Here is a 23,385-nt window from a genome sequence, read left to right as displayed (position 1 = left end):
TACTTCAGTTACAGGCAGTCAAGACTCAAATCCAAGAGGTGAAAGAGCAGGCAATGGAGAACAAGGGGTCAGAAATAAAAGGCCATTAGAGTCTGTGCAGTAAATATTCAAGGTCCATGCAAAGCCTTTATATAATGGGGAGGCGTCCCAAGGGCAAGATGACATCTTCTTGACTGGTTTCAGTTGTGGCTAAGCATGACTGTGACAGGAGACAAAGAGATACACCTGACTGGAAGAAGTTTACTTCAAAAGCATTTATAGGCAGATGAATCTTTTTTTTTTTTTTTTTTTTTCTTTCAGTAAATCAACAGAGCAAATTGGGGGCATTATGTCTTAAAGCAGCTCTAACTTACTAAAGCTTACTAGGCCTTTTTGCCTTGGCTGCTACAACATTAACCTGCGTAACACTGTTCTGTGTGTCTCTGTGGGCAGATTCATAATTGGCAGTACTGAAGAGGAGTTGGAAGACTGGTGGAGTAAAAGGTTTGAGTTTCTGGTTTGAGGGGTACCTTTCTCTTGATCTTGTTTCCATCTTTTGCTCTGCTTTTTGGGACCCAAGGGGCACACCTAAGGAGGATCTTTGAGATTTTTCAGAGACCTGCATATACAAGACAAGCACATTTTTCTCTCATTCTGTTGACTTTCACGGCTTATGTTTGGTGGATGGTTATGCTAAAAAACTCCTGGTCTCTTTATTGTTCTTCCAAATACTTGCTCTGCATAAGAGGTCAAGGTGGGAGTTGGGAGGTTGGGGGGATGGGGTTTTGGGATGGAGGGGATGTAAGAGTGCGAAGAGAAGGTCTCATCCCGCCAAATCTACTTTGAGAATTCTATGGTTTTTCACACCACGCACTTGACTCTTAAAATGCTGATTGTACATTGTGGTTGGACCTGAGATGAGGGCATAGGAGTGTGTCTATTTAAAGTTGTTGCCTGAAATTTCAAACTAGAGGAGTTAAATGGAAAGAACAGAGGGCTAGTGAACTTGAAATGTGAGTTTTACTCCCAACTTTGTCACCAAGTCACTTTGGGACCTCAGGCAGATCATGTAACCCTTCTGTGCTTTAGTTTTGGCTGTGTCATTCAACAGGCATTAACATAAATGATCATCAAGAATTTTTGATGACATGAGAAAATGCTCATCTCAATATAATATTAACTGGAAAAAATAGGTCATAGACTCAATTAAGAAACTTGCCTAGTATCATCAGATTAGTAATTGTCCAGCAGAGACTCAGCCCATGGTCTTTTTAAGTATTCCATGCCCTCAAGCACCTGATTTCACTGTCTTAAATTGACTCAGTGGAAGGAAAGCTTGAGAAGGGGAAGAGGGGAAATATATATTGTTTACTCTTTGGCAAGAGGCAAGATGGAACTGTTAGCTTAAAGAAAAAAAATGCATGTTATTTAATTTTTTTCCTGTTTGCAATGTTTTCTTCCCCTTCCTGGGGAGTTTTGCCTTGGGGTAGGAAACTCTTAGTACATAGAGGAGTTTGTTCCTCCCAAACATAATCTAAATACCTATGAATAGTCACATTAAGGCAGGTGTTTCTTTTGTGTTTTTTTTTTTTTTTTTGGTAACTCTAAATTCCAGATGTGTGGCAACTAAAGATGAGTATTTATTTGTAATTTGGTTCAAATGATCATTCTAGCTCTTCAAACATGAAAGTGAATGGGAATAAGTACTGAATTGTGATAGACAGTATTATGCTCCCCCCAAAGATGTCTGTGTCCTAACCCCTTGTAAATGTGTAGCCTTACACAGGAAAAGAGATTTTGCGGATGTGATTAAGTTAAGGATTTTGAACTGGGGATATGATCCTGGATTACCTGGGTGGTCCAATATAATCACAAAGGTCTCTATAACAGGGAGGCAGGAGTTACCACCAGAGAAGATATAACAAAGGAACAGGGGTGGGAATGATGCAGCCATGAGACACAGAATTCAAGTGACCCCTAGAAGCTGGAAAAGGCAAAAAACAGATTCTCTCCATGTGTCCAGAAAGAACACAGCCCTGCCAACACCTTGATATTAGCTCTATAAGATCTATTTTGGACTCCAGACCTCTAGAATTGTAAGATAATTAATTTGTGTTGTTTTAAGCCATTCAGTTTGTGGTAATTTATTACAGTAGTAATACACTTATGATGCTTCTAGAATTTTATGTGACTCCCATTATAGACAGTAATCACATAAGAATTTTCAAGGGAATATCTTTTATTCTAAACTTGATTACTGAGGCTGTACACCTCTTCAAACTGGAGATAACTGCTAAAAGTTATGATGACTGGGAAATTTACAGGATGGGTCAAATATGGAAAAATATCCTGTTTTGCTTTTTAAACCAAATTTAGACAAATCAGTTTATCTTGGGCACGTTCAATGCCTTACTGTAAAGTTTATCTGTGTACAGCAGAAGTGAGAAGAGGACCAATGAGCTGAAAGATAACTCAATCAATCCACTTCCTCCGTCTTTGCTTCAGTGCTTCATACAGGAAATCTATTGCCGTGTCAAGTTCCAGAGAAGTTTCTTCTGTCCCAAGTTACTAAACAGGCTGAAACACATAGAGTTGACGGAAAGGGCTAGGAGGAAAGAAGTGCCGTGCTGCTAATGGGCTAAGAGGATCCAGCACGGAGAAGTGGACGAGAGAGAGCCTCACCATGTCCATAGCTCCTTTTACACCTGTGTAGAGGAACAGTGCTGAGTGAAGGGAAGAAAATAAGAAAACAGAAATGCCCTGCACTTGGATAACTTCTGATCTTCAGCTACTACTGATTTTGACTCTCTTCTTAGTTGCAGGTGGGTTTGAATTCTCTTTGGGAGGGTGACAGGAGAATGACTGGTGAGAAACCTGGTCTAAGATTTTCCTGAGCTTTCTTTGCCTTTCTTATTAAGCAGAGCACGATAAATGCAATCTGAGATATGGGGGATGGGGTTTCCTTCTAAATTTACTTCACTTTATTATTCTTATTTTCCTCTTTGTCTTATTTTATTTTGTGTCCTACTACACTCTACATATCTCTATAATTTGCCCCACTGCCCATTTCCTTATTCCCCCTCCCCCTTTTTTGAGTGAGACAGAATAAATTAATTTCTAGTAGCAATTCAAGTCACCTGAAAAAAGTGGCGCTATTTTCGTCTCCCCCTCTTAAAAAACTTAAATAATAATCCCAACCTATTTATGTCCATATTGTTAACAGTATAAATTAGGAAAGTTTATTGCTTTCTTGTCACTTTCGATGACCAGGCACTTTTAAAAATATAATATGTTCCCAAGTTTGGTGGTGCGTCTGTGATGTAGGTCTGTATTTATCTTTAACATGTGTGGGCTGTCGGAGACAGTTTCTGGGTTAGAAGACATGTTCTTCAACATCTACTTTCCTGAAGGAGTTGTGGAGAACTTGGGGCTATTGTGGGGCTGTCCGGGTTGGTAGGGTTGGTAGAAGGTTGGTAGGAGTGGGAGGGTCTTTTCAGGTTTCACTTGTAGTAGATGGAAGCAGCTGCAAGGAAATATTTGGTTTTAAATTTTATAGTTTGGTAAATGAAGGAAGAAAAGTATTTTTTCTCATATAAATGACTTTAAAATACTGTCTATCTTCCAGCAAAACATCTGTTTTTCTGCATGTTAATCTTACTGGTGAGCACACGTAAAGTAACTATACTGTATTACTGTACTTTTCTATGGAGCATTTTCACATACTTTTTCTCCTCTGATCTGCACAGCAACCCAGTGAAGCAGGCATAGAAGACATTTCTCCATCTTACAAAGGTAGAAACTGAGGCATAGAGAGGTGAAATGATTTGTCCCAGGTTACACTACTAGTATATGACAGTCATACCCAGTAATAATATACATCTGTAAGCATCACTAAAGATTTGAATAGGCAATTTTTCTCAATACTTAGTCATTATGCTTTTCACTAACAGTGCCACTAAGCCAATACTTAGTTATAAACTGAAAGGAGTATTTACTCACTTAAAAAAAAAATCAATTGATCTGAATCTTTCAATAGTTGAGGTCTTGTTGTAGAAAGTTTTTAAAGAAACCTGTGCAGGACCCAACTTGGCAGGGAATATCAGCTAGGCAATGAGCTATTTATGTCAAGTTGCACTATGACTTTTGGGTAAAAGAAAAACGATCAAGATTAAAACATAATCAATAATTTTGAATTTAATGCTTTAAAGGTTTCGATTTTAAAACTATTTCTAACCACAACTAGGCGATACTACAAATATCAAATCTCTGAAGTCTGTGCTTCTATAATTATAGTGTTATCAGAATGTTTAGGATAAAGATATGGAAAAGCAAATTACTTTATGTGCAGTGATTTCGCATGATAAATTCACCATGAAATAATTCCGAATAATGATATGTAAAGCACTTGGGGCATGAGTTTATATCTTTATCACTAATACTTCTTTGTTATTAATGCTGCCAAACAGAAATAACTCACTTTATTATACAAGACAAACTCACAAAGGAGGAGAGCTAATGACTTCACTGTAAACAACATACTATTTTAAAAAATCCACTGACTTTTTTTTTTACTTATTTGATTATAAATTCAAGCAGTGTGGTAGTTGATAGACAAAGTTGATAGACAAGATTTATTAAGAAAATACCTGAGAGGGAAAAATAAAAACAATGCTAATCATCCACTGCATAGTAAAGCTCTCGAACCCTGTGTCTGGTCCCCTTCCCTCAAACTCCCTTTACCCCACACCACTTCTTTTTTATTTTATTCTATCGTCTTCTAGATTTTTTTCTTGTGTTCAAATTATATTTTGACATCCCCATCAAAATCTTTTATAAAAGATTCTATCTTTTATAAAGATATATAATCTCACAGATATTGAGATTATGAGTTACTGAAAAGGAATCCTCCACCTTTTTTCTTCTTTGGGCTAATTTTGACCATTTGTTATTATCTCCCAGTAGGGGGCAGGCAGTAACAAGAAGAGGAGATAAAAATCATGGCAGGGCTGTCAGGTAGCTTCAGCAGGTTTGCAAAAAAACGAAAAAGAGATTAAAAGCAATTGAGAAAAAGAAGGTGCTTGTCCTCATTAATCTGTCTTCTCTTCCTTTTCTAATTTGTGATAGCTGTGAATTTACACATTATAGTAATTTTTAGGTGTGGTTTCCTCTAAACATCCATGCTTAAACAATTAATAAATGAACCAAAAGTCTTTATATAGAGTCTTGTATATAAAGTGTGTGTGTGTGTGTGTGTATGTGTGTGTGTGGGGGGGAATAGGGCCTAAAAATTGTTAGCAATCTAAATTAGAGAGATCAAGCTAAGATGAAACAAGCGGAGAACATTTTCAATCAGTCAGTCTCGAAATTGTGTATGAATCTAGTAAAAATCCAAAGATAGGAGAAATTATGGTGGGTTGGACTTATTGAAGACTTTATGGAAGAGATGGGTCTTGAGTGATAGGTTTGGATAGATGCAGAAAGGCAGAGATAGAAAGTGGGAGGAGGAGACGTGTAGCATGATCAAAGGCAAGGTTGTTCAGGGAGAAAAAAACTCTTAGCTTGATGGATCAGAGATTGTTTGTTATATGATTGCAGGAAATAAGGCTGAATTTCAGGGGTCCTTGATCTCTAAACAAAGAAACTTGGATACCGTACACTAGTCAGGAAAATAATATAATAAAAAAATATTTTGGAGAAAAATGTGGCATCGGTAGCTCACTGAGTGGGAGTGGCACTTGGTAAAGCTTTATTTTGAAGCAGGGGCAAGAGCTCCTACCCTTGAGTTTACATTTTAGGAAGGCCCATGATATTACTGAGAGACACTGGCAGCTGAGAAGGGAAGTTTCTTTGCAGGGGAAGATGTTAAATTCAGTACAGAGAGGGCAAACACATAGGATGAAAATCCTTATGAGTACTTGGAAGTATAGCACATCCAGAATTTGTGGATGGAGGATCCCACAAAGAGAGTACACATGAAGAGATAAAAATAATAGAATAAACTCTAGAGATTTTTGGATTTGGATCCTAGGAGTGATAATTATTTCTTCCTCTCTATAACAGAGAGTAAGATCTGAGAAGAGATGGGAAGGGAGACAATCTGCCATATAAATGGAATGCTTCACTTTAAATAAGAGGACAGAAACTCTTCTGAAATTGCAGAGTAAGATGAGAAGCTGGATATAAGGACGCTAATAGGTTGAGGATAGAAATAAGGAAATGGGAACAAATGAGAGTTCCACGGTAGATAAATTCCCTCCCAATAAAGTCATGAGTATTTCAGTTAATGGTGCTAGTTAATAACATAATTCAGTTTTCATTTGGTTTTATGTTGTGTTGTATCTGAAAAATCAATCTGTACAGTGATTAAAATGTAGTAACTTTTTCTTTTTTTTTTTGTGGTATGCGGGCCTCTCACTGTTGTGGCCTCTCCCGTTGTGGAGCACAGGCTCCAGATGCGCAGGCTCAGCGGCCATGGCTCACAGGCCCAGCCGCTCCGCAGCATGTGGGATCTTCCCGGACTGGGGCACGAACCCATGTCCCCTGCATCGGCAGGCGGACTCTCAGCCACTGCACCACCAGGGAAGCCCAAAATGTAGTAACTTTTAATATATACTTTTGCCTCTTCCCCCTTGTTGTCATCAATACACATTTGATAATTCCTAAATGGGATTAGGGAGCAGATCTGTGGTTATGAAATGACTTTGGACTGTGTGATGCTAATTGCTCCTAAGAATCAAACCATTACTTTTTTTTATAGTTATAAACTTTAAAAGTTGAGTTTTGAGCAGAGAATATTTATTAGTGAGGACCCTTGGAAGAAACAGCTGGAAAGTAGGACAAGGGAGCAGAGGGAGAAGTCCACCAGCAATCTTAACCATGACCCTCATCTGACCCCTCATGGGGGTCTCTAGAGTTAGAGTGGCTCCAGAGAGACTCTGCTTTGAAACAAAATGGCTGGAGCTTTATACCTCCAAATTAGTCAACGGATGTGGACTGCCCTGGGAAAAGTCTGTGTGTGAGATAACTGAGTTGATCTCCGAAGATGCTGAGAACTGAAGGCTGTCTGCTGACAGTGCTCCTAGCAGCAGGAGCAGAAACTCATTCCTCGAATAGGATTCCGCGTACACATACTATCTCCATCATAGCTGCCATTTCCAGGGCTCTTCATTCCTTCCTGAATTTCTGAGTTTCTGTCTGGTGTTATTTCCCTTCAACCTAAATAATTTCTATTATCATCACTAGTAGTAAAGTTCTGCTGGTGAGGAGTTCTCTTAGTTTCCTTTTATCTGAATATGCTTCATTCTTGCATATTTATTCTTGCATATTTTTGCTGGGTGTAGAAGTCTGGCTGACTTTTTTTTTCTTTCAGCACTTTAAAAATGTTGTTTCACCATTTCTGATGAGAAGTTGGCAGACTCAAAACATTGTTCCTCTGACTATAAGGAGTCATTTTTTTTCTGGCCGCTTTAAAGATTTTCTCCTTATTGTCAGTTTCACCACATATAATGTGTCTATGTATAGTTATTTTCATATTTATCCTGCTTGAGGATTACTGAGATTCTTGAATCTGTAAATTTATGCTTTTCAGAAAATTTAGGGAAATTTTTAATCACTATTTTCTTCAAATATTTTATCTATCAACTTTCTATGCTACTTCATTGCAGGTCCCTATAGCTATTGTAGGTTGTTTTTTTCAGTTTTTTTTTTTCTCTCTGCTCTTCAGATTGGATAACTTCTATTGATATATTTTTAACTTTGCTAACAATTTCCTCTCTCACTTCTCTTAAGGCCATCCACTGAATATTTTATTTCAGATATTGTATTTTTCAATTTTAGAATTTCCATTTATTTCGTAACTTGTCTCTTTTCATTCTGTTGAGATTTTTTGTTTTTTCATTCATTGTGAGTCTATTTTCTTTTATATCACTGTGCATAGTTTAATATTTACTTTATGGTCCTTTTCTGATAATTGCAGTATCTGTGTCAATTTGAGGTTGATTTCCCTTTAATGTTTTTTTTTTTCTTCTAAGAATGGGCCACATTTCCCTGGTTCTCTGTAGGGTGAGTAATTTTGTTTAGATTGTGAATATTAAGTCTTAGAGGCTATATTCTGTTATATTACTTTGTTGATTTTTTCCCCCCAGAAAACATTTACCTTGGTGGAACTCAAACTAAAAACTCTCTCAGACATTAATTTATTTCATTATTTTTTTAAATTTATTTATTTATTTATTTAGGCTGTGCCAGGTCTTAGTTGTGGCACACGGGATGTTTGTTGTGGCACGTGGACTTCTTAGTTGCAGCATGCAACTTTTAGCTGCAGCATGCGAAATCTTAGTTGCGGCATGCATGCAGGATTTAGTTCCCCGACCAGGGATTGAACCTGGGCCCCCTGCATTGGAGCACAGAGCCCTACCCACTGGGCCACCAGGGAAGTCCCATCTCTTGGACAGTATTTTAAATCTCGGTGCTTTTACCTTTAGCTAGTTGGCTTCAAGTGTGCCCTGCCATGTGGGGCTTGGGGTCAGACAGAGAGGTGGGTACAGTTTATACACAGAATTTAGAACTCTAGCTCTCTGCCTCTCTCAATTTCAAGAGACCAAGGTTGCCCTGAAATTTATCTTCTTGTTCTTCAGAGAACTGTGGGTTTTCTACTAGAGTTTTAGCTGTCCAGTGTCATGCCAACTGCAGCCTTTTCTGGGACTAGAAGTGGTAAATATGGGAAACTTTTTTTCTTTCAAGGATTGATACCTCTCAAGAATCTTCTTGCTTTTTCTACTTGCCAGTGGCTTTAAATAGTTGTTTTTCTATTTTGTCCAGAATTTGTGGTTGTTATGTGTGGAAGCTTACTTGTCCATAAACAAAGTAGAAGTTTCTTCAAATCTATGTCTTTTTAATATCATTGTGTTTTTACCAAGTGATATTGATTTGGTTGGTTGTATTATCTTGGACATTTAGATTGAATGTATTATATTATTAAATGCCTTTTTGTTTTCTAAATTTCATCCATGCCTTGACTATATTGGTGTTTTTCATTTTTCTCAAGAAAATCTCAGTCCCCTTTCCCTCGTTTTCTAGATTCTTATATATCTCTGTATTGGACTTAAAGATCCGTCATGAGATATAATTCTAACCACTAGCTATGTCATCTTTAAGAAATACTTGCCCCCCCTTTAAACAGTAATTTCCTCATTTGTGAAATAAAGGAGATGCATGACACTATTGAGAAGTATTGAGTTTTCAGACAGGAAGGATTTTAGAAACCTTCAAATTAAATTCTTTCATTTTATACATGGACAAATAAAGCCCAGAAATGTTTAAGGAATTACTAAAGACATTACCCAACTTTTTAGTCGATGAGCTGAGCTTGGAAGTCCTCCATAGCACCAAAAATAGAGGGGAAAATGGATGTGGCAAGTATATGTGGGAGAATCTATGGTTTTTTAGATGTGATGTACTTGAAGTAACAGCAAGCATTCAAGTGAAGAGAAATAGCAGCTTAAGGGTTGAGATTTTTGTTTAGGAAAAATAAGTCAAGGCTAGCATGCGGGCTAGTTTTTCTGTCAGTCAATAAGTAAGTGGGTGTCTGCCATGTGTCAGACACTATGCTTCATGCTGCAGATACTTGAATAAGACAGACATTGATCCTGCTCTCATGAACCTTAGAATCTGGTAAGAAACGTAGATATTAACTAAATCATCACAAATAATTAAACAATACGAAATGTGTAAAGAGAAGTATAAGGTGGCATGGAAATGTGTAATTGGTAAGTCTGATCTGAGGGTCAGGGAAGACTGCTCTGTGGAAGTGAGGTTTAAGATGAAGATGAGCAGAAAATAGCTAGGCAAGGAGGGTTGAGGGGATGAACATTCCAGAGAGTCAAACAGCCTGTATGAGGGCAGAGGGAGCTAAACTGTGACTGAAGTGGTAAAACAAGGAGAAAGCAACTGTGTCGAGGCCCAATTCAAATTCTGGAGGTGGGAAAGGATGGTGAGAGGTGTAAAGGGAGAGAGGAGCAGGCGAGACTTGGGGCAATACCTTTATTAAGGTGCCTAAGGAGACAGGCAGGCTTGCAAATGAGGAGACAGATAGAGAGAAGCACAGGGTAGTGGTAGAGGTGAAGGAAGGGGTTTTAGAGGGAGAGGAAAATAATAGGATCAAAGTACACCAAGCAACTCAGGAACATAAGCACTGAAGAAAGGTCTAAAGTTTGACTGTAAAGGGCCTGGTAACCTTCAAAATTGTGGTTTGAGTGGAAGGGTATAAGAACCACAAATTGCTGACATAGAGGATGCAGTGGGTGGGGGGGAAATTGAGACTGTGGGCTTAGACGGCTAATTCTATGTTAATTTTCTGTCAACATAGGGGGAGCCTGAGTGTGTTCAAACTGTATCATTGGAGAACAGTCAGTGATTTGGTAAAGATATTTTCCCAAACAGGGTGTTCGCATATGCAGTTTTAAATTGTTTAGTGATTTCTTTTCTTTGCCCTTGCCATTTTGTTACTTTACCATGAAATACTATGCCATCTTTCCCTACAATTTATCTATTACGTCATATGGGAGTATCTGGTTATAGGATTTATTTTTGTGGTATTGACAATTTTTGAAAAAATGTTCAAGTAGTAAATAGTGGTAGATTCAAAATTATTAGATTATTAGATTATTATTATAGTTGTTTTTATTCTCCAAAATATCATTCTATCTGCCTTTTATTGGCTCTCTCCTACATGTTACCCAGAGGTTGTTCTAAGCCAGTAATTTTAAGCTAGTTGCCAGACAGAGTCACCTGCAGGGCCTAAAATATTAAAGATACAGTGGTGGTATCTTAAGCCTACTTAATCAGACCTTTTAGGGCATCTGGACTTTCACAAATCTTTGCAGGTTATTCTGATGGGAGCTAGGATTAAGAACACTGTTTTAGGTCTTTCTTCATTACCCAAACTATCCCTGTTGTCCCAGATCTACAGGCTGCTATGGATCAGATTCTGCTCACCTTCAGATTTACCCATCATCCAATGTGGACTTTAACTTCCCCAAATGATAAGGTTTCTGAGGGCCAAAGCCTTGCCTTATTCATTCTACCATCCCCAGAACTCTGCACAGCTACCTGAAGCTGAGTACGTATACTCAGAAAACGTTTGTCAACCTAAACTTCCTCAAAATGTCTCTTGCCTCTGTAACCACTCTTGCCCTTTATGCTTCTCTTTCAGAAACCAAGTGTCAGTCTTCAAAAGCAAGCCTCCACTTTGCGTTTGTCTCATCTCCTCCCGCTACCTTTAGGATCCTGCTTTACCAGTTAGCCTCCTTCATTCTTGTAACTTCTAGTGCTCCCTCTTTCTGTCTACAAATATGCTATGTTCTCCTCTCTTCTTAAATACCCTCTCAGTCCTCATAGTTCCAGATATTGCCCCATATCTCTCTTTCAGGTTTGACATGAAAGGATAAAGCCACTGTCCCATTCTCCCATATCTCCCATACCTTCAAGGTCAAACTTCTTGAAAGAGCAAGTCTACATTTGTTGACAATTGCTTCTGCTTGGTTCCTTGCAATCTGTTCTACCCATCCCTCTGTACTATAACACTACTTTCTTACAGCTCCTAAATGTCTCTGATGACCTTGTTAGCAAACCATAAAGCCTCTTAGTCCTTACTTTAAGACTTTTCATACATGATTTGACCTTGATTATTTCTGTCTTGAAATCTCTTTCCCTGGCTGCAAGACACTGCATTTACTTTCTACTTTTCCTCATCATTTCTGCTAACTTCACTTCCTCCAACAGATCCCTAATTTTAAATGTTTTCAAGACTCTGGTTGTGGCCTCTTCTCTAATTTCCACAACAGAGACAGCAATTTGGCAGCCCATGGGCTGGATCTGGCTTGAAGAGACTTTTGACTGGTTCATGTACTATTTTTAAAAATTTGAATTTGTTGCCAATATTTTTAAATTGGGAGATTTTACCCAAAAAACCTGAGATAGTGTCTGGGGTTGCTGTGAGGATTAAGCAAAATGATGTATATAAAACACTTAATACTGTGTCTGAATTTTACAAACATTAAAAAAAATCGCATCAATAATTATTTTGCAGTTTCCAAAGCACTTTCATAGATATTATTTTATAACTTATTTAATTGGCCCCTACAGATAGACTTTTTGGTTGTTTCTAGTTTTTTTTTTTTCTTGGAATTAAAAACTATGCTGGAATTAATATCTTATAACATAAGGCATACCTTGGAGATATTGTGGGTTCAGTTCCAGACCACCACAATAAAGTGAATATTGCAATAAAGTGAGTCATACAAACTTTTTGGTTTCCCAGTGCATATAAAAGCTATGTCTACACTATACTGTAGTCTATTAAGTGTTCAATAGCATTATGTCTAAAAAACAATGTACATACCTTAATTTAAAAACGTTATTACTAAAAAATGTTAACCATCATCTGACAACACAGGGTTGCCACAAAACATCAATTTGTAAAAAACTTAGTAAAGTGAAGCACAGGAAAAGGAGGTATGTCTGTATCTTTGTATATTTGATATGCATATATATTCATGATCTGTCCACTGAACGCACTGACCCTTGTGATCACTGATACACATTTGTACAATATCTTCTATGAGCTAGGGAACAAATCTGTCTTCATTAACTAGTTTTGGACTATGTGATGGTAACTGCCTCAAAAAAATTAGCCCAACAATATGGCTTTCATTAATACTGTGTCCTAATAAAATGATGGAGACTTTGTGACTATAGTCACACACACAAAAATTATTCCCAGAAATATGGTTTTTATTAGCATTGTATCCTATCCATATTTCTTTTCCAAATGGCTAATTAGTTCTCCTAGTATCATTTATCAGTGATATAAATAATCATCCTTCCCCTTACAAATTTAAATGACCACTGTTATCAGATACTAAATTCCCATATGTGTAGATAAAGCATCTGAGGTTCAGAGAGTAATCTGTGCAAGATTACAGAGGTAATAAATGGAAGAGCCAAAATGTTAGTTGATTTTCTTACTCTAATTTTGGTGTTTTTTTTCTATTTTTGTCTCTGCTAAAACTTTTGGTTTTTACCCAATATTTTGTTTACTGAACACCTAATTAGGTGTTGTCTGCTACTAAATTAATGTATTTTAAAACGTAAATCACTTTCATAAAGTGTAAGACCACGAAATATATGTTGTGATACCAGGATCAATTGTTGATATTATTATGTTAAAAAAAGTAAGTATTCTTGTGTTTCTTCGTACTTATTTTAATTTTCTTGTATAGTGACATATATAATATATATTGCAGAGTATGATATATGTGCATTTTAAAGAACAATTATACAGTGAATATCTATGTAAATTAAGACATAGACTGTTGCCAATTCTTCCTCAATTATAGCTCCCAAACTTTGCTCTAAAGGTAGCCATTATCTTTTGGGATAATCATTCTCTTTGGTGTATAATCATTCCCTGTTTTTTTTTACATTTTACCATGTACATATGATGTAGTCCCTGACAAAATAATTTATTTTGCCTTTTTTTTGGTATTGTGCATAAATGGAATCATACTATGTATATTATTTTATAACTACATTTATTTACTCAATATTATGTTTGAGATTTAACTATATTTAAGTTTGTAGCTGCTGTTCATTAATATAAATAATTTTTATCATAAAATTTCAAATGTTTGCAAAATAGTTTTTTTCCCCTGGAAAAATTCTGGTGCAGAAATAACAATTATGATTTAACATAAAAATTTTCTTATTTTGCATTTCAGTTTCTTTCCTTTTTGGAGGCAAGGATCATGTTAATTGAAATATTAAGCTATGAGACAGATGAAGGAGATAGTTTTAATTTTAAAAGGCATGTTCCATTTTATATTGCCAAAATGGCAAACATTTATTTTTTTTTTTCTCTTCTCTTTCTGTAGGAAACTACATTTGTCTCAGGGAAAAAATCCTGAAATCATTATGGGAGACTAGATTTATAGCAAAAGCTGAAACTATCTTTTTTTAGCCTTGGTCTTTCTTCAGATCCTAGTATATTCCCTCCAGATACATGTTCTCTGCACATAAAAGTACTTTTATTTGGAATGTTCTCCTCTCATTCTCTTTCTTATTAGCAGGTTCTTGTTCATTAGGCCATGTATTAATCACCTATTGCTGCATAATAAATTACCCCTAACAAATATTTATATTCTCACAGTGAGCCAAGAGTGAGTGAGAGAGAAAACACCAGGACAGAAGCCACAGTCTTTTTATAACTTAATCTTGGCAGTGACATTCTATCACTTCTGCTGTATTCTGTTTGTTAGAAGTGAGTTATAGTAAATCCAGCCCACACTCAAGAGAAGGGGATTTTACAAAGACCCAAGTACCAAGAAGGGGGAACAGTAGGCGCCATCTTAGAGGGTGCCTACCATGCCTCAGTACTAGGATAAGTTACTCAAGATACATTTTATGTACTTTTCATTTATTACTAATGCAATTTCACATAACTATTTGATTATTTGGTTAATGTGTATTGTCCCCATTAGATTGAAAGCTCCATGATAAATGGGCATTTATTGAGTGCCTAGCTATTGTAATTGAATAAATAAATATTATTAATGCAGCTTCCAGCTTCCCTCCACCAGTCCAAAAGCTCTTATATATGTGATAGGTGGTCACTAAGATACCATCTCAATGAAAACTAGTGAAAAAAGGCAGAAAAAAACCTATTTCTTTTCTTCCAAAATTTCTAGTAAAATTCGTGCATTACTTTTCAGGTAGCTTTAGTAGAGAAAAAGATCACATGAGTCTGTTATTCCAACCATTCCTGTTTGCTATCTAGAAAATAAAATTTTGGGGAAAATTGGCTATGCTTTCAATTATTCTTACAGGGGTGGGAGTACTTTTAAATTATATATCAGAAAAAAAAATTGTAAATTAGGATCCCTTCCCCCAAAGTTACAAAGTTTATGGATTTTCTGGCCAATTATCATGGACTTCCACTCGTTCCCAACATGAAAATCATTGCATTAGAAGCAGAAATAGAATTAGACTATTTGGATGACAATTCATCTTATTTTCAGTACCTCTAAAGAAAACAATTCAATGTCTCTTCTTGCTTGAATCCATTCATAACTCTAAAAACTGTTGGGAAATAATACTTTTATGTCTAACCTATATCCACAATATGCAGTTTTATAAAACACAGTACAAACATACTAACTAAAATGTTAAGATTGATATTTTAAGCTTTCTGGAGCCAAAAAGTTATAGTAAAGTTTTCTATACTGTATTTACTTCACGATACTGGTGATTAGAAAAAGTTATGTGCTCAGTATAGCTAAATAAAGTTCTTCCAGCAATGTAATTTTAATTTGCTTTGTGTGATTAAGATCTCAGTCTCAAAGTTGCATTTATTTTAAATGAAACTTGAATCTTTAGGAGAGATGTATGGTTTCCTTTTTACTGGGTTTAAAACCTCAGTTTGTAATGTTCGTTGGATACCTTTCACTAGTTATTCCTTACTTATTAAGTAAGGATGACAGTCTGTGTTTTGCAGAGGAGAGAACTAAATAAATTCATTTAATTATTTATAATGATTCAGGGAAGAAGCAGAGTAAGAAGCAAAACTCATATCCCTCATATTTTCCTGCCATTGCTTAATCCAAAATCGTCCAGTTCTGTATTTATTATAACTTGCAGAGTTTTGAAGTTTGAGAGCTTGAAACACCAAATATTTTCCTTGTGTAAAATATCAGAATATTCCCACAGATTTCAGTGTATTGAAATATATTCAATATATTTGTATTCTATGTTCCTTTTTTAAAAGAGTTGATAGTAAGTTCATTAAAAAAATGTTAAATAACAATAAAGATGACAAGATGCAAAGACCATAATAAGCAATAAGAATAACTTCTAATTAGTTCAATACTAGCATAGAAGCCTCAAGTTTTGGAGAGAAGTATCAGAAGAAATGTAAAAATAAAGATATTCTCCATTATTCTCTTTTACAGCTATATGGTAATTTTATTAGAGCATAGCCAGATACTTTAAGCTACAGTTTTCCTTCAATTTTAGAATTCTTTTAGCTTAAAATTCATTTGATCAGACTCCTTACTGCTTGTTTGTATTCTCCCAAAACTTTGCCAATGAATCAAAGGGCAGAAAAATCTTTAATTTTTTGTCTTCCATCTTCATACACTAGAAATAATCATCTAAGGCACTATACTGACTATTTAAGTATGGCATAATCCATGTTCTATTTTGGTTAACAAGTTACTGAATCAGAGGTTTTTATTGAGAATGGTGAAATTATCAGAAATGCCTATCTCTAACTTTTTTAGTCAGTAGAGCCCAGCAGAGCACAGGATTTTACAATAGATAAAAACTGTTAAGTAGCAAAAAAAACCCATGTGCTGTTTCTGAGAGCCTTTTTCACTCTCTGGAGGAAGCCTTTGGAGTATGGGTTTGCACAGTCAATGCCTATACAGTGTCTATTGTGTGGGTGGTATATGCTTGCTCAGGCAAATGACAAGGACGATTTGGGAAAGAAAACTCAAAGTGAGTACTCAAAGTGACTAAGAGGTTTCATTAGTAGTCAAATCACAAAACATCTTACTTCTACTGATGATTTTGACTTAGATGGAAAAGGGTTTTTTTTAAACATTATTTTCAGTGCCAAGGTTTTTCATTTGTATTTTCTTTTATGTTTGTGTAGATGCATGTTCTAATATTATGTGTTACAACCTGATGTTTCGATATTATTTTTAATTAAATCTAGGGATAATTTATGTACAATTAACTGCATCCATTTAAAAGGTACATTATGATGAGGTTTGACAGTTGTATATATCTGTGATCATCATCACAAACAAGGTACAAAACATTTCTATCATTCCCAAAATATTCCTCCATGTATATTGATAGTCCATCCTTGTCTTCATTCCCGTATCTTCAGGCAACCACTGATCTGCCGTTTGTCACCATAAATTAGTTAACATTTTACATTAGTAGTACTCTTTTGTGTACTGTGTAGTGTCCTCTTTTGTGTCTGCCTTATTTCACTCAAGGGAATGATTTTGAGATTCATCAATGTTGTGTGTATTCCTTTTCGTTGCTGAATAGTATCCCATTGTATGGATAATTAATCTATCTATTTGCTGACTGGCATTTGGGTTGTTTCTAGCTTCTGGTTATTTGTGAATAAAGCTGCTATGAACATTCATGCACAAGTCTTTGTGTGGACATATGTTTTTATTTCTCCTGGGTAAATACTTAGGATTGGAATGGTGAGGTTATAAATGGGCATGTGTTTGACTTTTGAAAAAAACTGCCAGAAATTTTCTAGTGCAGTTATACTTTTTTACATTCCCATTTATAATGTGTGAGAGTTCCAATTGCTTCACATTCTTGCCAATATATATTATCAGTCTTTTTAACTTTAGCCATACTGATAGGTGTGTAATCATTATCTCACTGTGATTTAAATCTGTATTTCCTCTACGATTACTAATGTTGGACATCTTTTTGTGTATTTATTGGCAATTTGAATGTCTTATTGGTGAAGTGTCTGTTCAAGTAATTTTCCTGTTTTTTAATATTGATTTTTAAAATTATTGAATTGTAAAAGTTCTTCACATATTCTACATAGCAGTCTTTTGTTAAATACATGTATTATAAATACTTTCTCCTAATCTGTGGATTCCCTTTTCATTTTCTTAATGTTCTTTTTCAAAGAGCAAAAGTTTTAAATTTTGATAATGTCCAGTTTATCAAATTTTATTTCATGGTTTGTTATTTTGTATTATAAGAAATCTTTGTATATGCCAAAGTCACAGAGATTATCTCGTATGTTTTCTTCTAGAAGTATTACAGTCTCAGCTTTCTACATTTAAGTCAATAATCAAATTTAAGGTAATTTTTTGTGTATGGTATTAAGTAGTGGTTAAAGTTCTTTTTTTCATCTTACATACGGATATCTAGTTGTTCCACCATCAGTTGTAAAAAAGACCTTTCTTTTCCTTTTAAATTGTCTTAACATTTTTGGTGATAATCAATAGACCACAAATGTGTGAGTCTATTTCCGGACCCTCTATTCTGCTCTATTGAAGTATGTGCCTATCCTTTAGCCAATGCCAGACTGCCTTGATCAGTGCGGCTTCAGAGTAAAGCTTGAAATTAGGTAATATGAGTCTCCCAGTCTTATTCATTTATTAACTGTTGCTTTGGCTATTCTAGGTTTGCACTCCCACATAAATTCCAGCTTCTTAGTTTTCACAGAAAAGGCTACTAGATTTTAATTAAGACTGTGTTGAATCTGTAGACCAATTTGAGGAGAGTTGACCTCTTGAGTCTTTCCATCCAAGAACAAGGTATTTATCTCCATATATATAGGTATTCTTTAGTTTATCTCAGTAATATATTTTGTAGTTTTCAGTGTATAAGCCTTGTGCATCTTTTGTTAAATTTATTCCTAAGTTTTTTCTTTTGCATTACTACAAATAGAATTGATGTAAAAATTTTATTTTCTAATTATGTGTTGCTAGTATATAAACATATAATTGTTTTAAAATATTATTAGCATTTTAATACTATGACTGTACTAATTTCAATTAATTCTCGGAGCTGTTTTATAGATTTCTAACAATCATGTCATCTGCAAATAAAGACAGTTTTATGTTTCTGTTTCTGATCTATATGCCTTTTTTTCCTCTTGCTTTATTGCAATCTCTAGAACCTGTAGTACAAAATTGAAAAGAAGAGCAGAACTTCTTGCTTTGTTCTTGATTTTAGAGGGGAAATATTTCATTATTTGTAGGATGTTAGCTATAGGATTTTCATAGACGCTCTTTAACTGTTTGAGGAAGTTTATTTCTATTCCTAAGAGTTTAAAAAATCATGAATGAGTGGTGAGTTCTGTCAAACGCTTTTTCTACATCTGCTGAAATGATGTTTTTTCTCCCTTATTGTGTTAATGTGGTCAATTTCATTGATTTTTTGAGTATTCAATCAACATGCATTCTTTTTTAATCAACATGCATTCTTTTTTTTTGCGGTACGCGGGCCTCTCACTGCTGTGGCCTCTCCCGTTGCGGAGCATAGGCTCCGGATGGCAGGCCCAGCGACCATGGCTCACGGGCCTAGCCACTCTGCGGCATGTGGGATCTTCCCCAACCGGGGCACGAACCCGTGTCCCCTGCATCGGCAGGCGGACTCTCAACCACTGTGCCACCAGGGAAGCCCCAACATGCATTCTTGAGAGAAACCTTATATGATCATGTTGTATTACAAGTGCTAGATTTGATAATACTTTGTGAAAATTTTTTGTGTCTTAAAGTTTATAAGGGTTACTGCTCCGTCGTTCTTATTTGTAATGTGTTTGCCTGGTTTTGGTGAACAGTTTATTCTACACTCATAAAATGAGTAGGGAAGTGTTCCCTCCTTGTGTATTTTCTGAAGGGGGTTTGTGTGTAGAACTGATATTACTTCTTTATTAAATGTTTGCTTAAATTTGTCAGTGTAGCCAATCTGATGGGAAGATTTTTATCAACAAATTTAATTTCTTTAATAAGTATAAGGCTCTTCAGATTATCAGTTTAATCCCAAATGAGGTTTGAAAGATGTGTCTTTCAATGAATTTGTCCATTTCATGTTACTGAATTTGATTAGCATAAAGTACTTAATATTTGCTTGTTATTCTTTTCATGAATGTAGTATCTATGTTAACGTCCCTTCTTTCACTCCTGATATTTGTGTTCTGTTTTTTTCTTGATAAATATGGTTATTGGTTTATAAATATTGAAGAACTTTTCGAAGAACCAGCTTTTTTTTTTTTTTTTTTTTTTGGTCACGCCACGGCTTACAGGATCTCAGTTCCCCGACAAGGGATTGAATCCGGCCCCTGGTTGTGAAAGCACCGAGTCCTAACCACTGGACCACCAGGGAACTCCCAAAGAACCAGCTTTTGATTTTGCTAATTTTTGTCTTGCTTGTTTTCTGTTTTGTTGATTTCTGCTCTTCCTTTTATTTTCTTCTTTCTCTTTTGTTTTTAGCTTCTTTAAGTGGATTTTAGATATTTCTTGTTTTGTAATTAGTATTTAAAGCTATTAATTTTTCTGTAAGCTGTTTATTTTTGTTTTAGCTGCATATCACAAAATGTGATACTGTATACACTTTTATCTGTCCCTCTTCTTTCACTTAACAATATGCCCTGGAGATCACTCCATAATAGTAATATAAAGATATCTCTCATTCTTTTTAGGAGTTTCATTATACTTCATTTTGTGGATGTCCCATAATTTAGACAACTAGTTCCTTATGGGTGGCTATTTGGGTTATTTCTAAAAGTCTTGCTATTACAATGTTGTAATGACGAGTCTTCTGTATACATATATTTTCATACGGTTGCCTGCATATCTTTGGGATAGATTCTGAGAAGTGATATGGCTGCGTCAAAAGGAAAATGCGTATGTAACTTTGCTATTTACTGTCATATTTTCCATTATCGAATCGGTAACATTTTACATTCCCACCAGCAGTATATTGGCATGCCTATCTCTCTACAGTTGTGCAAACAGAGTATGTTGTCAAACTTTTGGGTTTTGACGATCTCATTGGTGAGAAATGGCATTTCTGCATAGCTTTAATTTGTGTTTCTTTTACCATAAATGATGCTGTGCTTCTTTCTAAATGACTAAGAGACATGTATACTTCTTTTTCTGTAAACTAACTGTCCATATCTTTAGTCCAGCTTGCTATAGGGTTGTGTTGACCTTTATTTTAAACCCACCTTGAGCCAGACACCTGCAAGGGAGCTGTGCAAATCACTCTTCTAAGCACTGTGGATGAAGAATGAACAACATAGATGAAAATCCCTGCCCTCCTGGAGCTTACAATCTTGTGAGGGAGTGGTGGGTTTGGTCCATGAATTTTGGCAATTGTCTCAAATCTTCCTCCTTAGCTTAACTATTCCCATTCAGATCCAGCATTCATAATGCTTGTATCCATGTGCCATTATAATCCTGATTTTATGGACTTGCCTTTTGATTTGCTTTTTCAGACCGTTGTCTATCAGTGTTTCTACAGAAACATGGCTTGGACTTTCTTCTCCAACTCTCTCAATTTGGGTAGTGTATTTATCCTGGTGTATTTCTTAGGATCCAACCCTTGGTTCCTACTCACTGCAGGAAGAACTACTTACATGAAAATAATTGGGCAATTGGAGCAGCTTATAAGTTGGGCGGCCTTGGCCAAATTGCTTCATCACTGTGTATCTGTATTTCTTCATCTCTAAAATGAGGATGATAATACCTGTCAATGTGGAGAGACTAAAATGAATAACATGTGCAAATTACCAAAAATCTGTTTCTAACATGAGTGTTCAAAAATTATTTATCAATGTTTTGTAAAAGAAAATGGTAGCTAAGAGAAGTAGTGTATTCAAAATTTCTCCAGAAAAACACTGTGCACTGAATTTTACTGTAAAATGTTTCTCTTTGCTGGACAGATACATCCATTGTAGATGCATTAGAAGTGTATCATTTCCTTGTGAAAACTTTTAGGAGTGTTGTGTCTTCCATAGTTAGAGCCCGCCAATATCCAGCCTCAATTCTAATCACATATCCAGTTTTTCTCACATAATAGCAATATAATACATAATGTGTAGTTCTTTGAAAATCCCATGGTTTCATCCCTTCCTCTAAATGTCATTCTTTGTGCAATTTTCTTTTTCCTTCTACCTTCCTAGAAAACTGATCTTCTAAGATCCAGCTCAAATATCATCTATTGTAGAGTCTTTCCTAGTCTCTTACTATTGCACTCTTAGAATGAAACATCTTTTCTTTTTATCTTCTGGACACTATGTATACTGCTATCATCATACCAACAACTTTATGTTATTATTGTTTACATAGCTAATTTCTCGCCTGGACCTTAGGCTCATGGAGGGAAGAAGCTATTGTTTATTATGATGTCTCTATGCCTAGTGAGTATTTGCCAAGAGTTGATACGCTAAAAATGCTTGTTCTCACTTAGAGCTCGCCTTATAAAATTTGAACTTAATAGACAGTTGTCTATATGATGTGATCTCAACAATGTTTAGGAAGCTCCTTTCTTTGCTCTATACCAGCATCCAACCAACACATCACTTCTAAACTTCTTCTACCTCATCACTGGTGCCTGAAAAATCTGTACCAGATAGTAAAACACTTTTTCACAATTGGAGATAGATTAAATGCATATAAGCCTGGGAGAAGAAATACTTTGACTTGAATATAAAGACAGGAGGGTGGTAAGGGGCACTCTGGACTGAAAGTAGGGGTATGCCAAACAGGTAGGAAGATCAATTCAGAAGTTCATACTGAGACAAATTTTTCTGAGACTTTTGCTTGCCTGTCATAATTTATGTATTTATTGGCAACTGCAACCCTAAAATAGCCCAAAGGATGTGAAAAAAATGTGATTTTAGGTAGGAGTCAGAAATACTAATGCATATTCCTCTCTTTACTCCATATGTCTTTTCAGAATGCATAAGTGCAGTAATGGAAGATCTTGTTACATCAAACAACTCATTAATGCAGCAGATGGTCAAGGTTAATTACAGTTGGGGTAATGCTCACCTTTTAATGATAATTCTAATAGAAGAATGCTTGATGCTTGTATAGTTTTCATGTATAGTTTTACTTTTTAACCCCAAGGTAGGTGTATTAGTCAGTGTTCCTGAGATAAACAGAACAGGATGTACATGTGTGTTGGGCATACATCCTGTAGAGAGAGATTCAGAGAGAGATAGAGATAGAGATGAGAGAGAGAGAGAGAGAGAGAGAGAGAGAGAGAGAGAGGTTGTGTTACTTTAAGGAATTGGCTTACATGATTGCAGAGGCTTGACAAGTCCAAAATATGCAGGGTAGGCCAGCAGGCTAGAGACCCAGGGAAGAGTTGCAGTTTGAGTCTGAAGGCAGACTGCTGGCAGAATTCCCTTTCCCAGAAGGTTAGTCTTTTTCTATTAAAACCTTCAACTGATTGGATGAGGCCCACCTACATTATGGAGGGTAATTTACTTTACTCAAAGTCTACTGATAAAAAGTACCTTCACAGAAAAATCTCAAATAATTTTTGACCAAGTACCTGGGTACTGTGTCCTAGCCAAGTTGTCACATAAAATTAACTGTCACAGTATAAAAATGGGGGAGAAAGAGGGATGAACTATTCTTCTCAATTCTGGTTTCAAAATTCTTGAGAAAGTACTCTGATTTGTCCTGCTGGGTGAGGTGCCTACCAATGGACCAGACAATTTTAATCAGGGTGTGGCATCTGGAAGGAGGACTATCATCAGCCCAACTCATGTGAGGTGCCCATGATGGACGAATCCATTATGACTAGGGAATGGGTGGAGGCTGCGTTACCTTGTACAGAATA

General features: G+C 35.9%; 1 protein-coding gene across 1 annotated transcript in view; it reads left to right on the top strand.

The window, feature by feature from the left end:
• The first annotated feature begins 2,333 nt into the window (after positions 1 to 2,333).
• CD200R1 (CD200 receptor 1) overlaps positions 2,334 to 23,385 on the top strand; it is a 33,541-nt gene continuing 12,489 nt past the window's right edge. The window contains exons 1-2 of the mRNA XM_081235870.1: positions 2,334 to 2,801; positions 22,492 to 22,575. Of these exons, the coding sequence (XP_081091996.1) occupies positions 2,735 to 2,801; positions 22,492 to 22,575 (151 nt within the window). The 5' untranslated portion in view covers positions 2,334 to 2,734. The remainder of the gene's footprint in view (positions 2,802 to 22,491; positions 22,576 to 23,385) is intronic.

Source organism: Mesoplodon bidens, assembly GCF_964165515.1.
Source record: "Mesoplodon bidens genome assembly, chromosome: 5".
In the NCBI taxonomy this organism is placed as follows: domain Eukaryota; kingdom Metazoa; phylum Chordata; class Mammalia; order Artiodactyla; family Ziphiidae; genus Mesoplodon; species Mesoplodon bidens.
The sequence above is the reverse complement of the archived record's forward strand: the minus strand, read 5'-3'. Positions and strand labels throughout refer to the sequence as shown.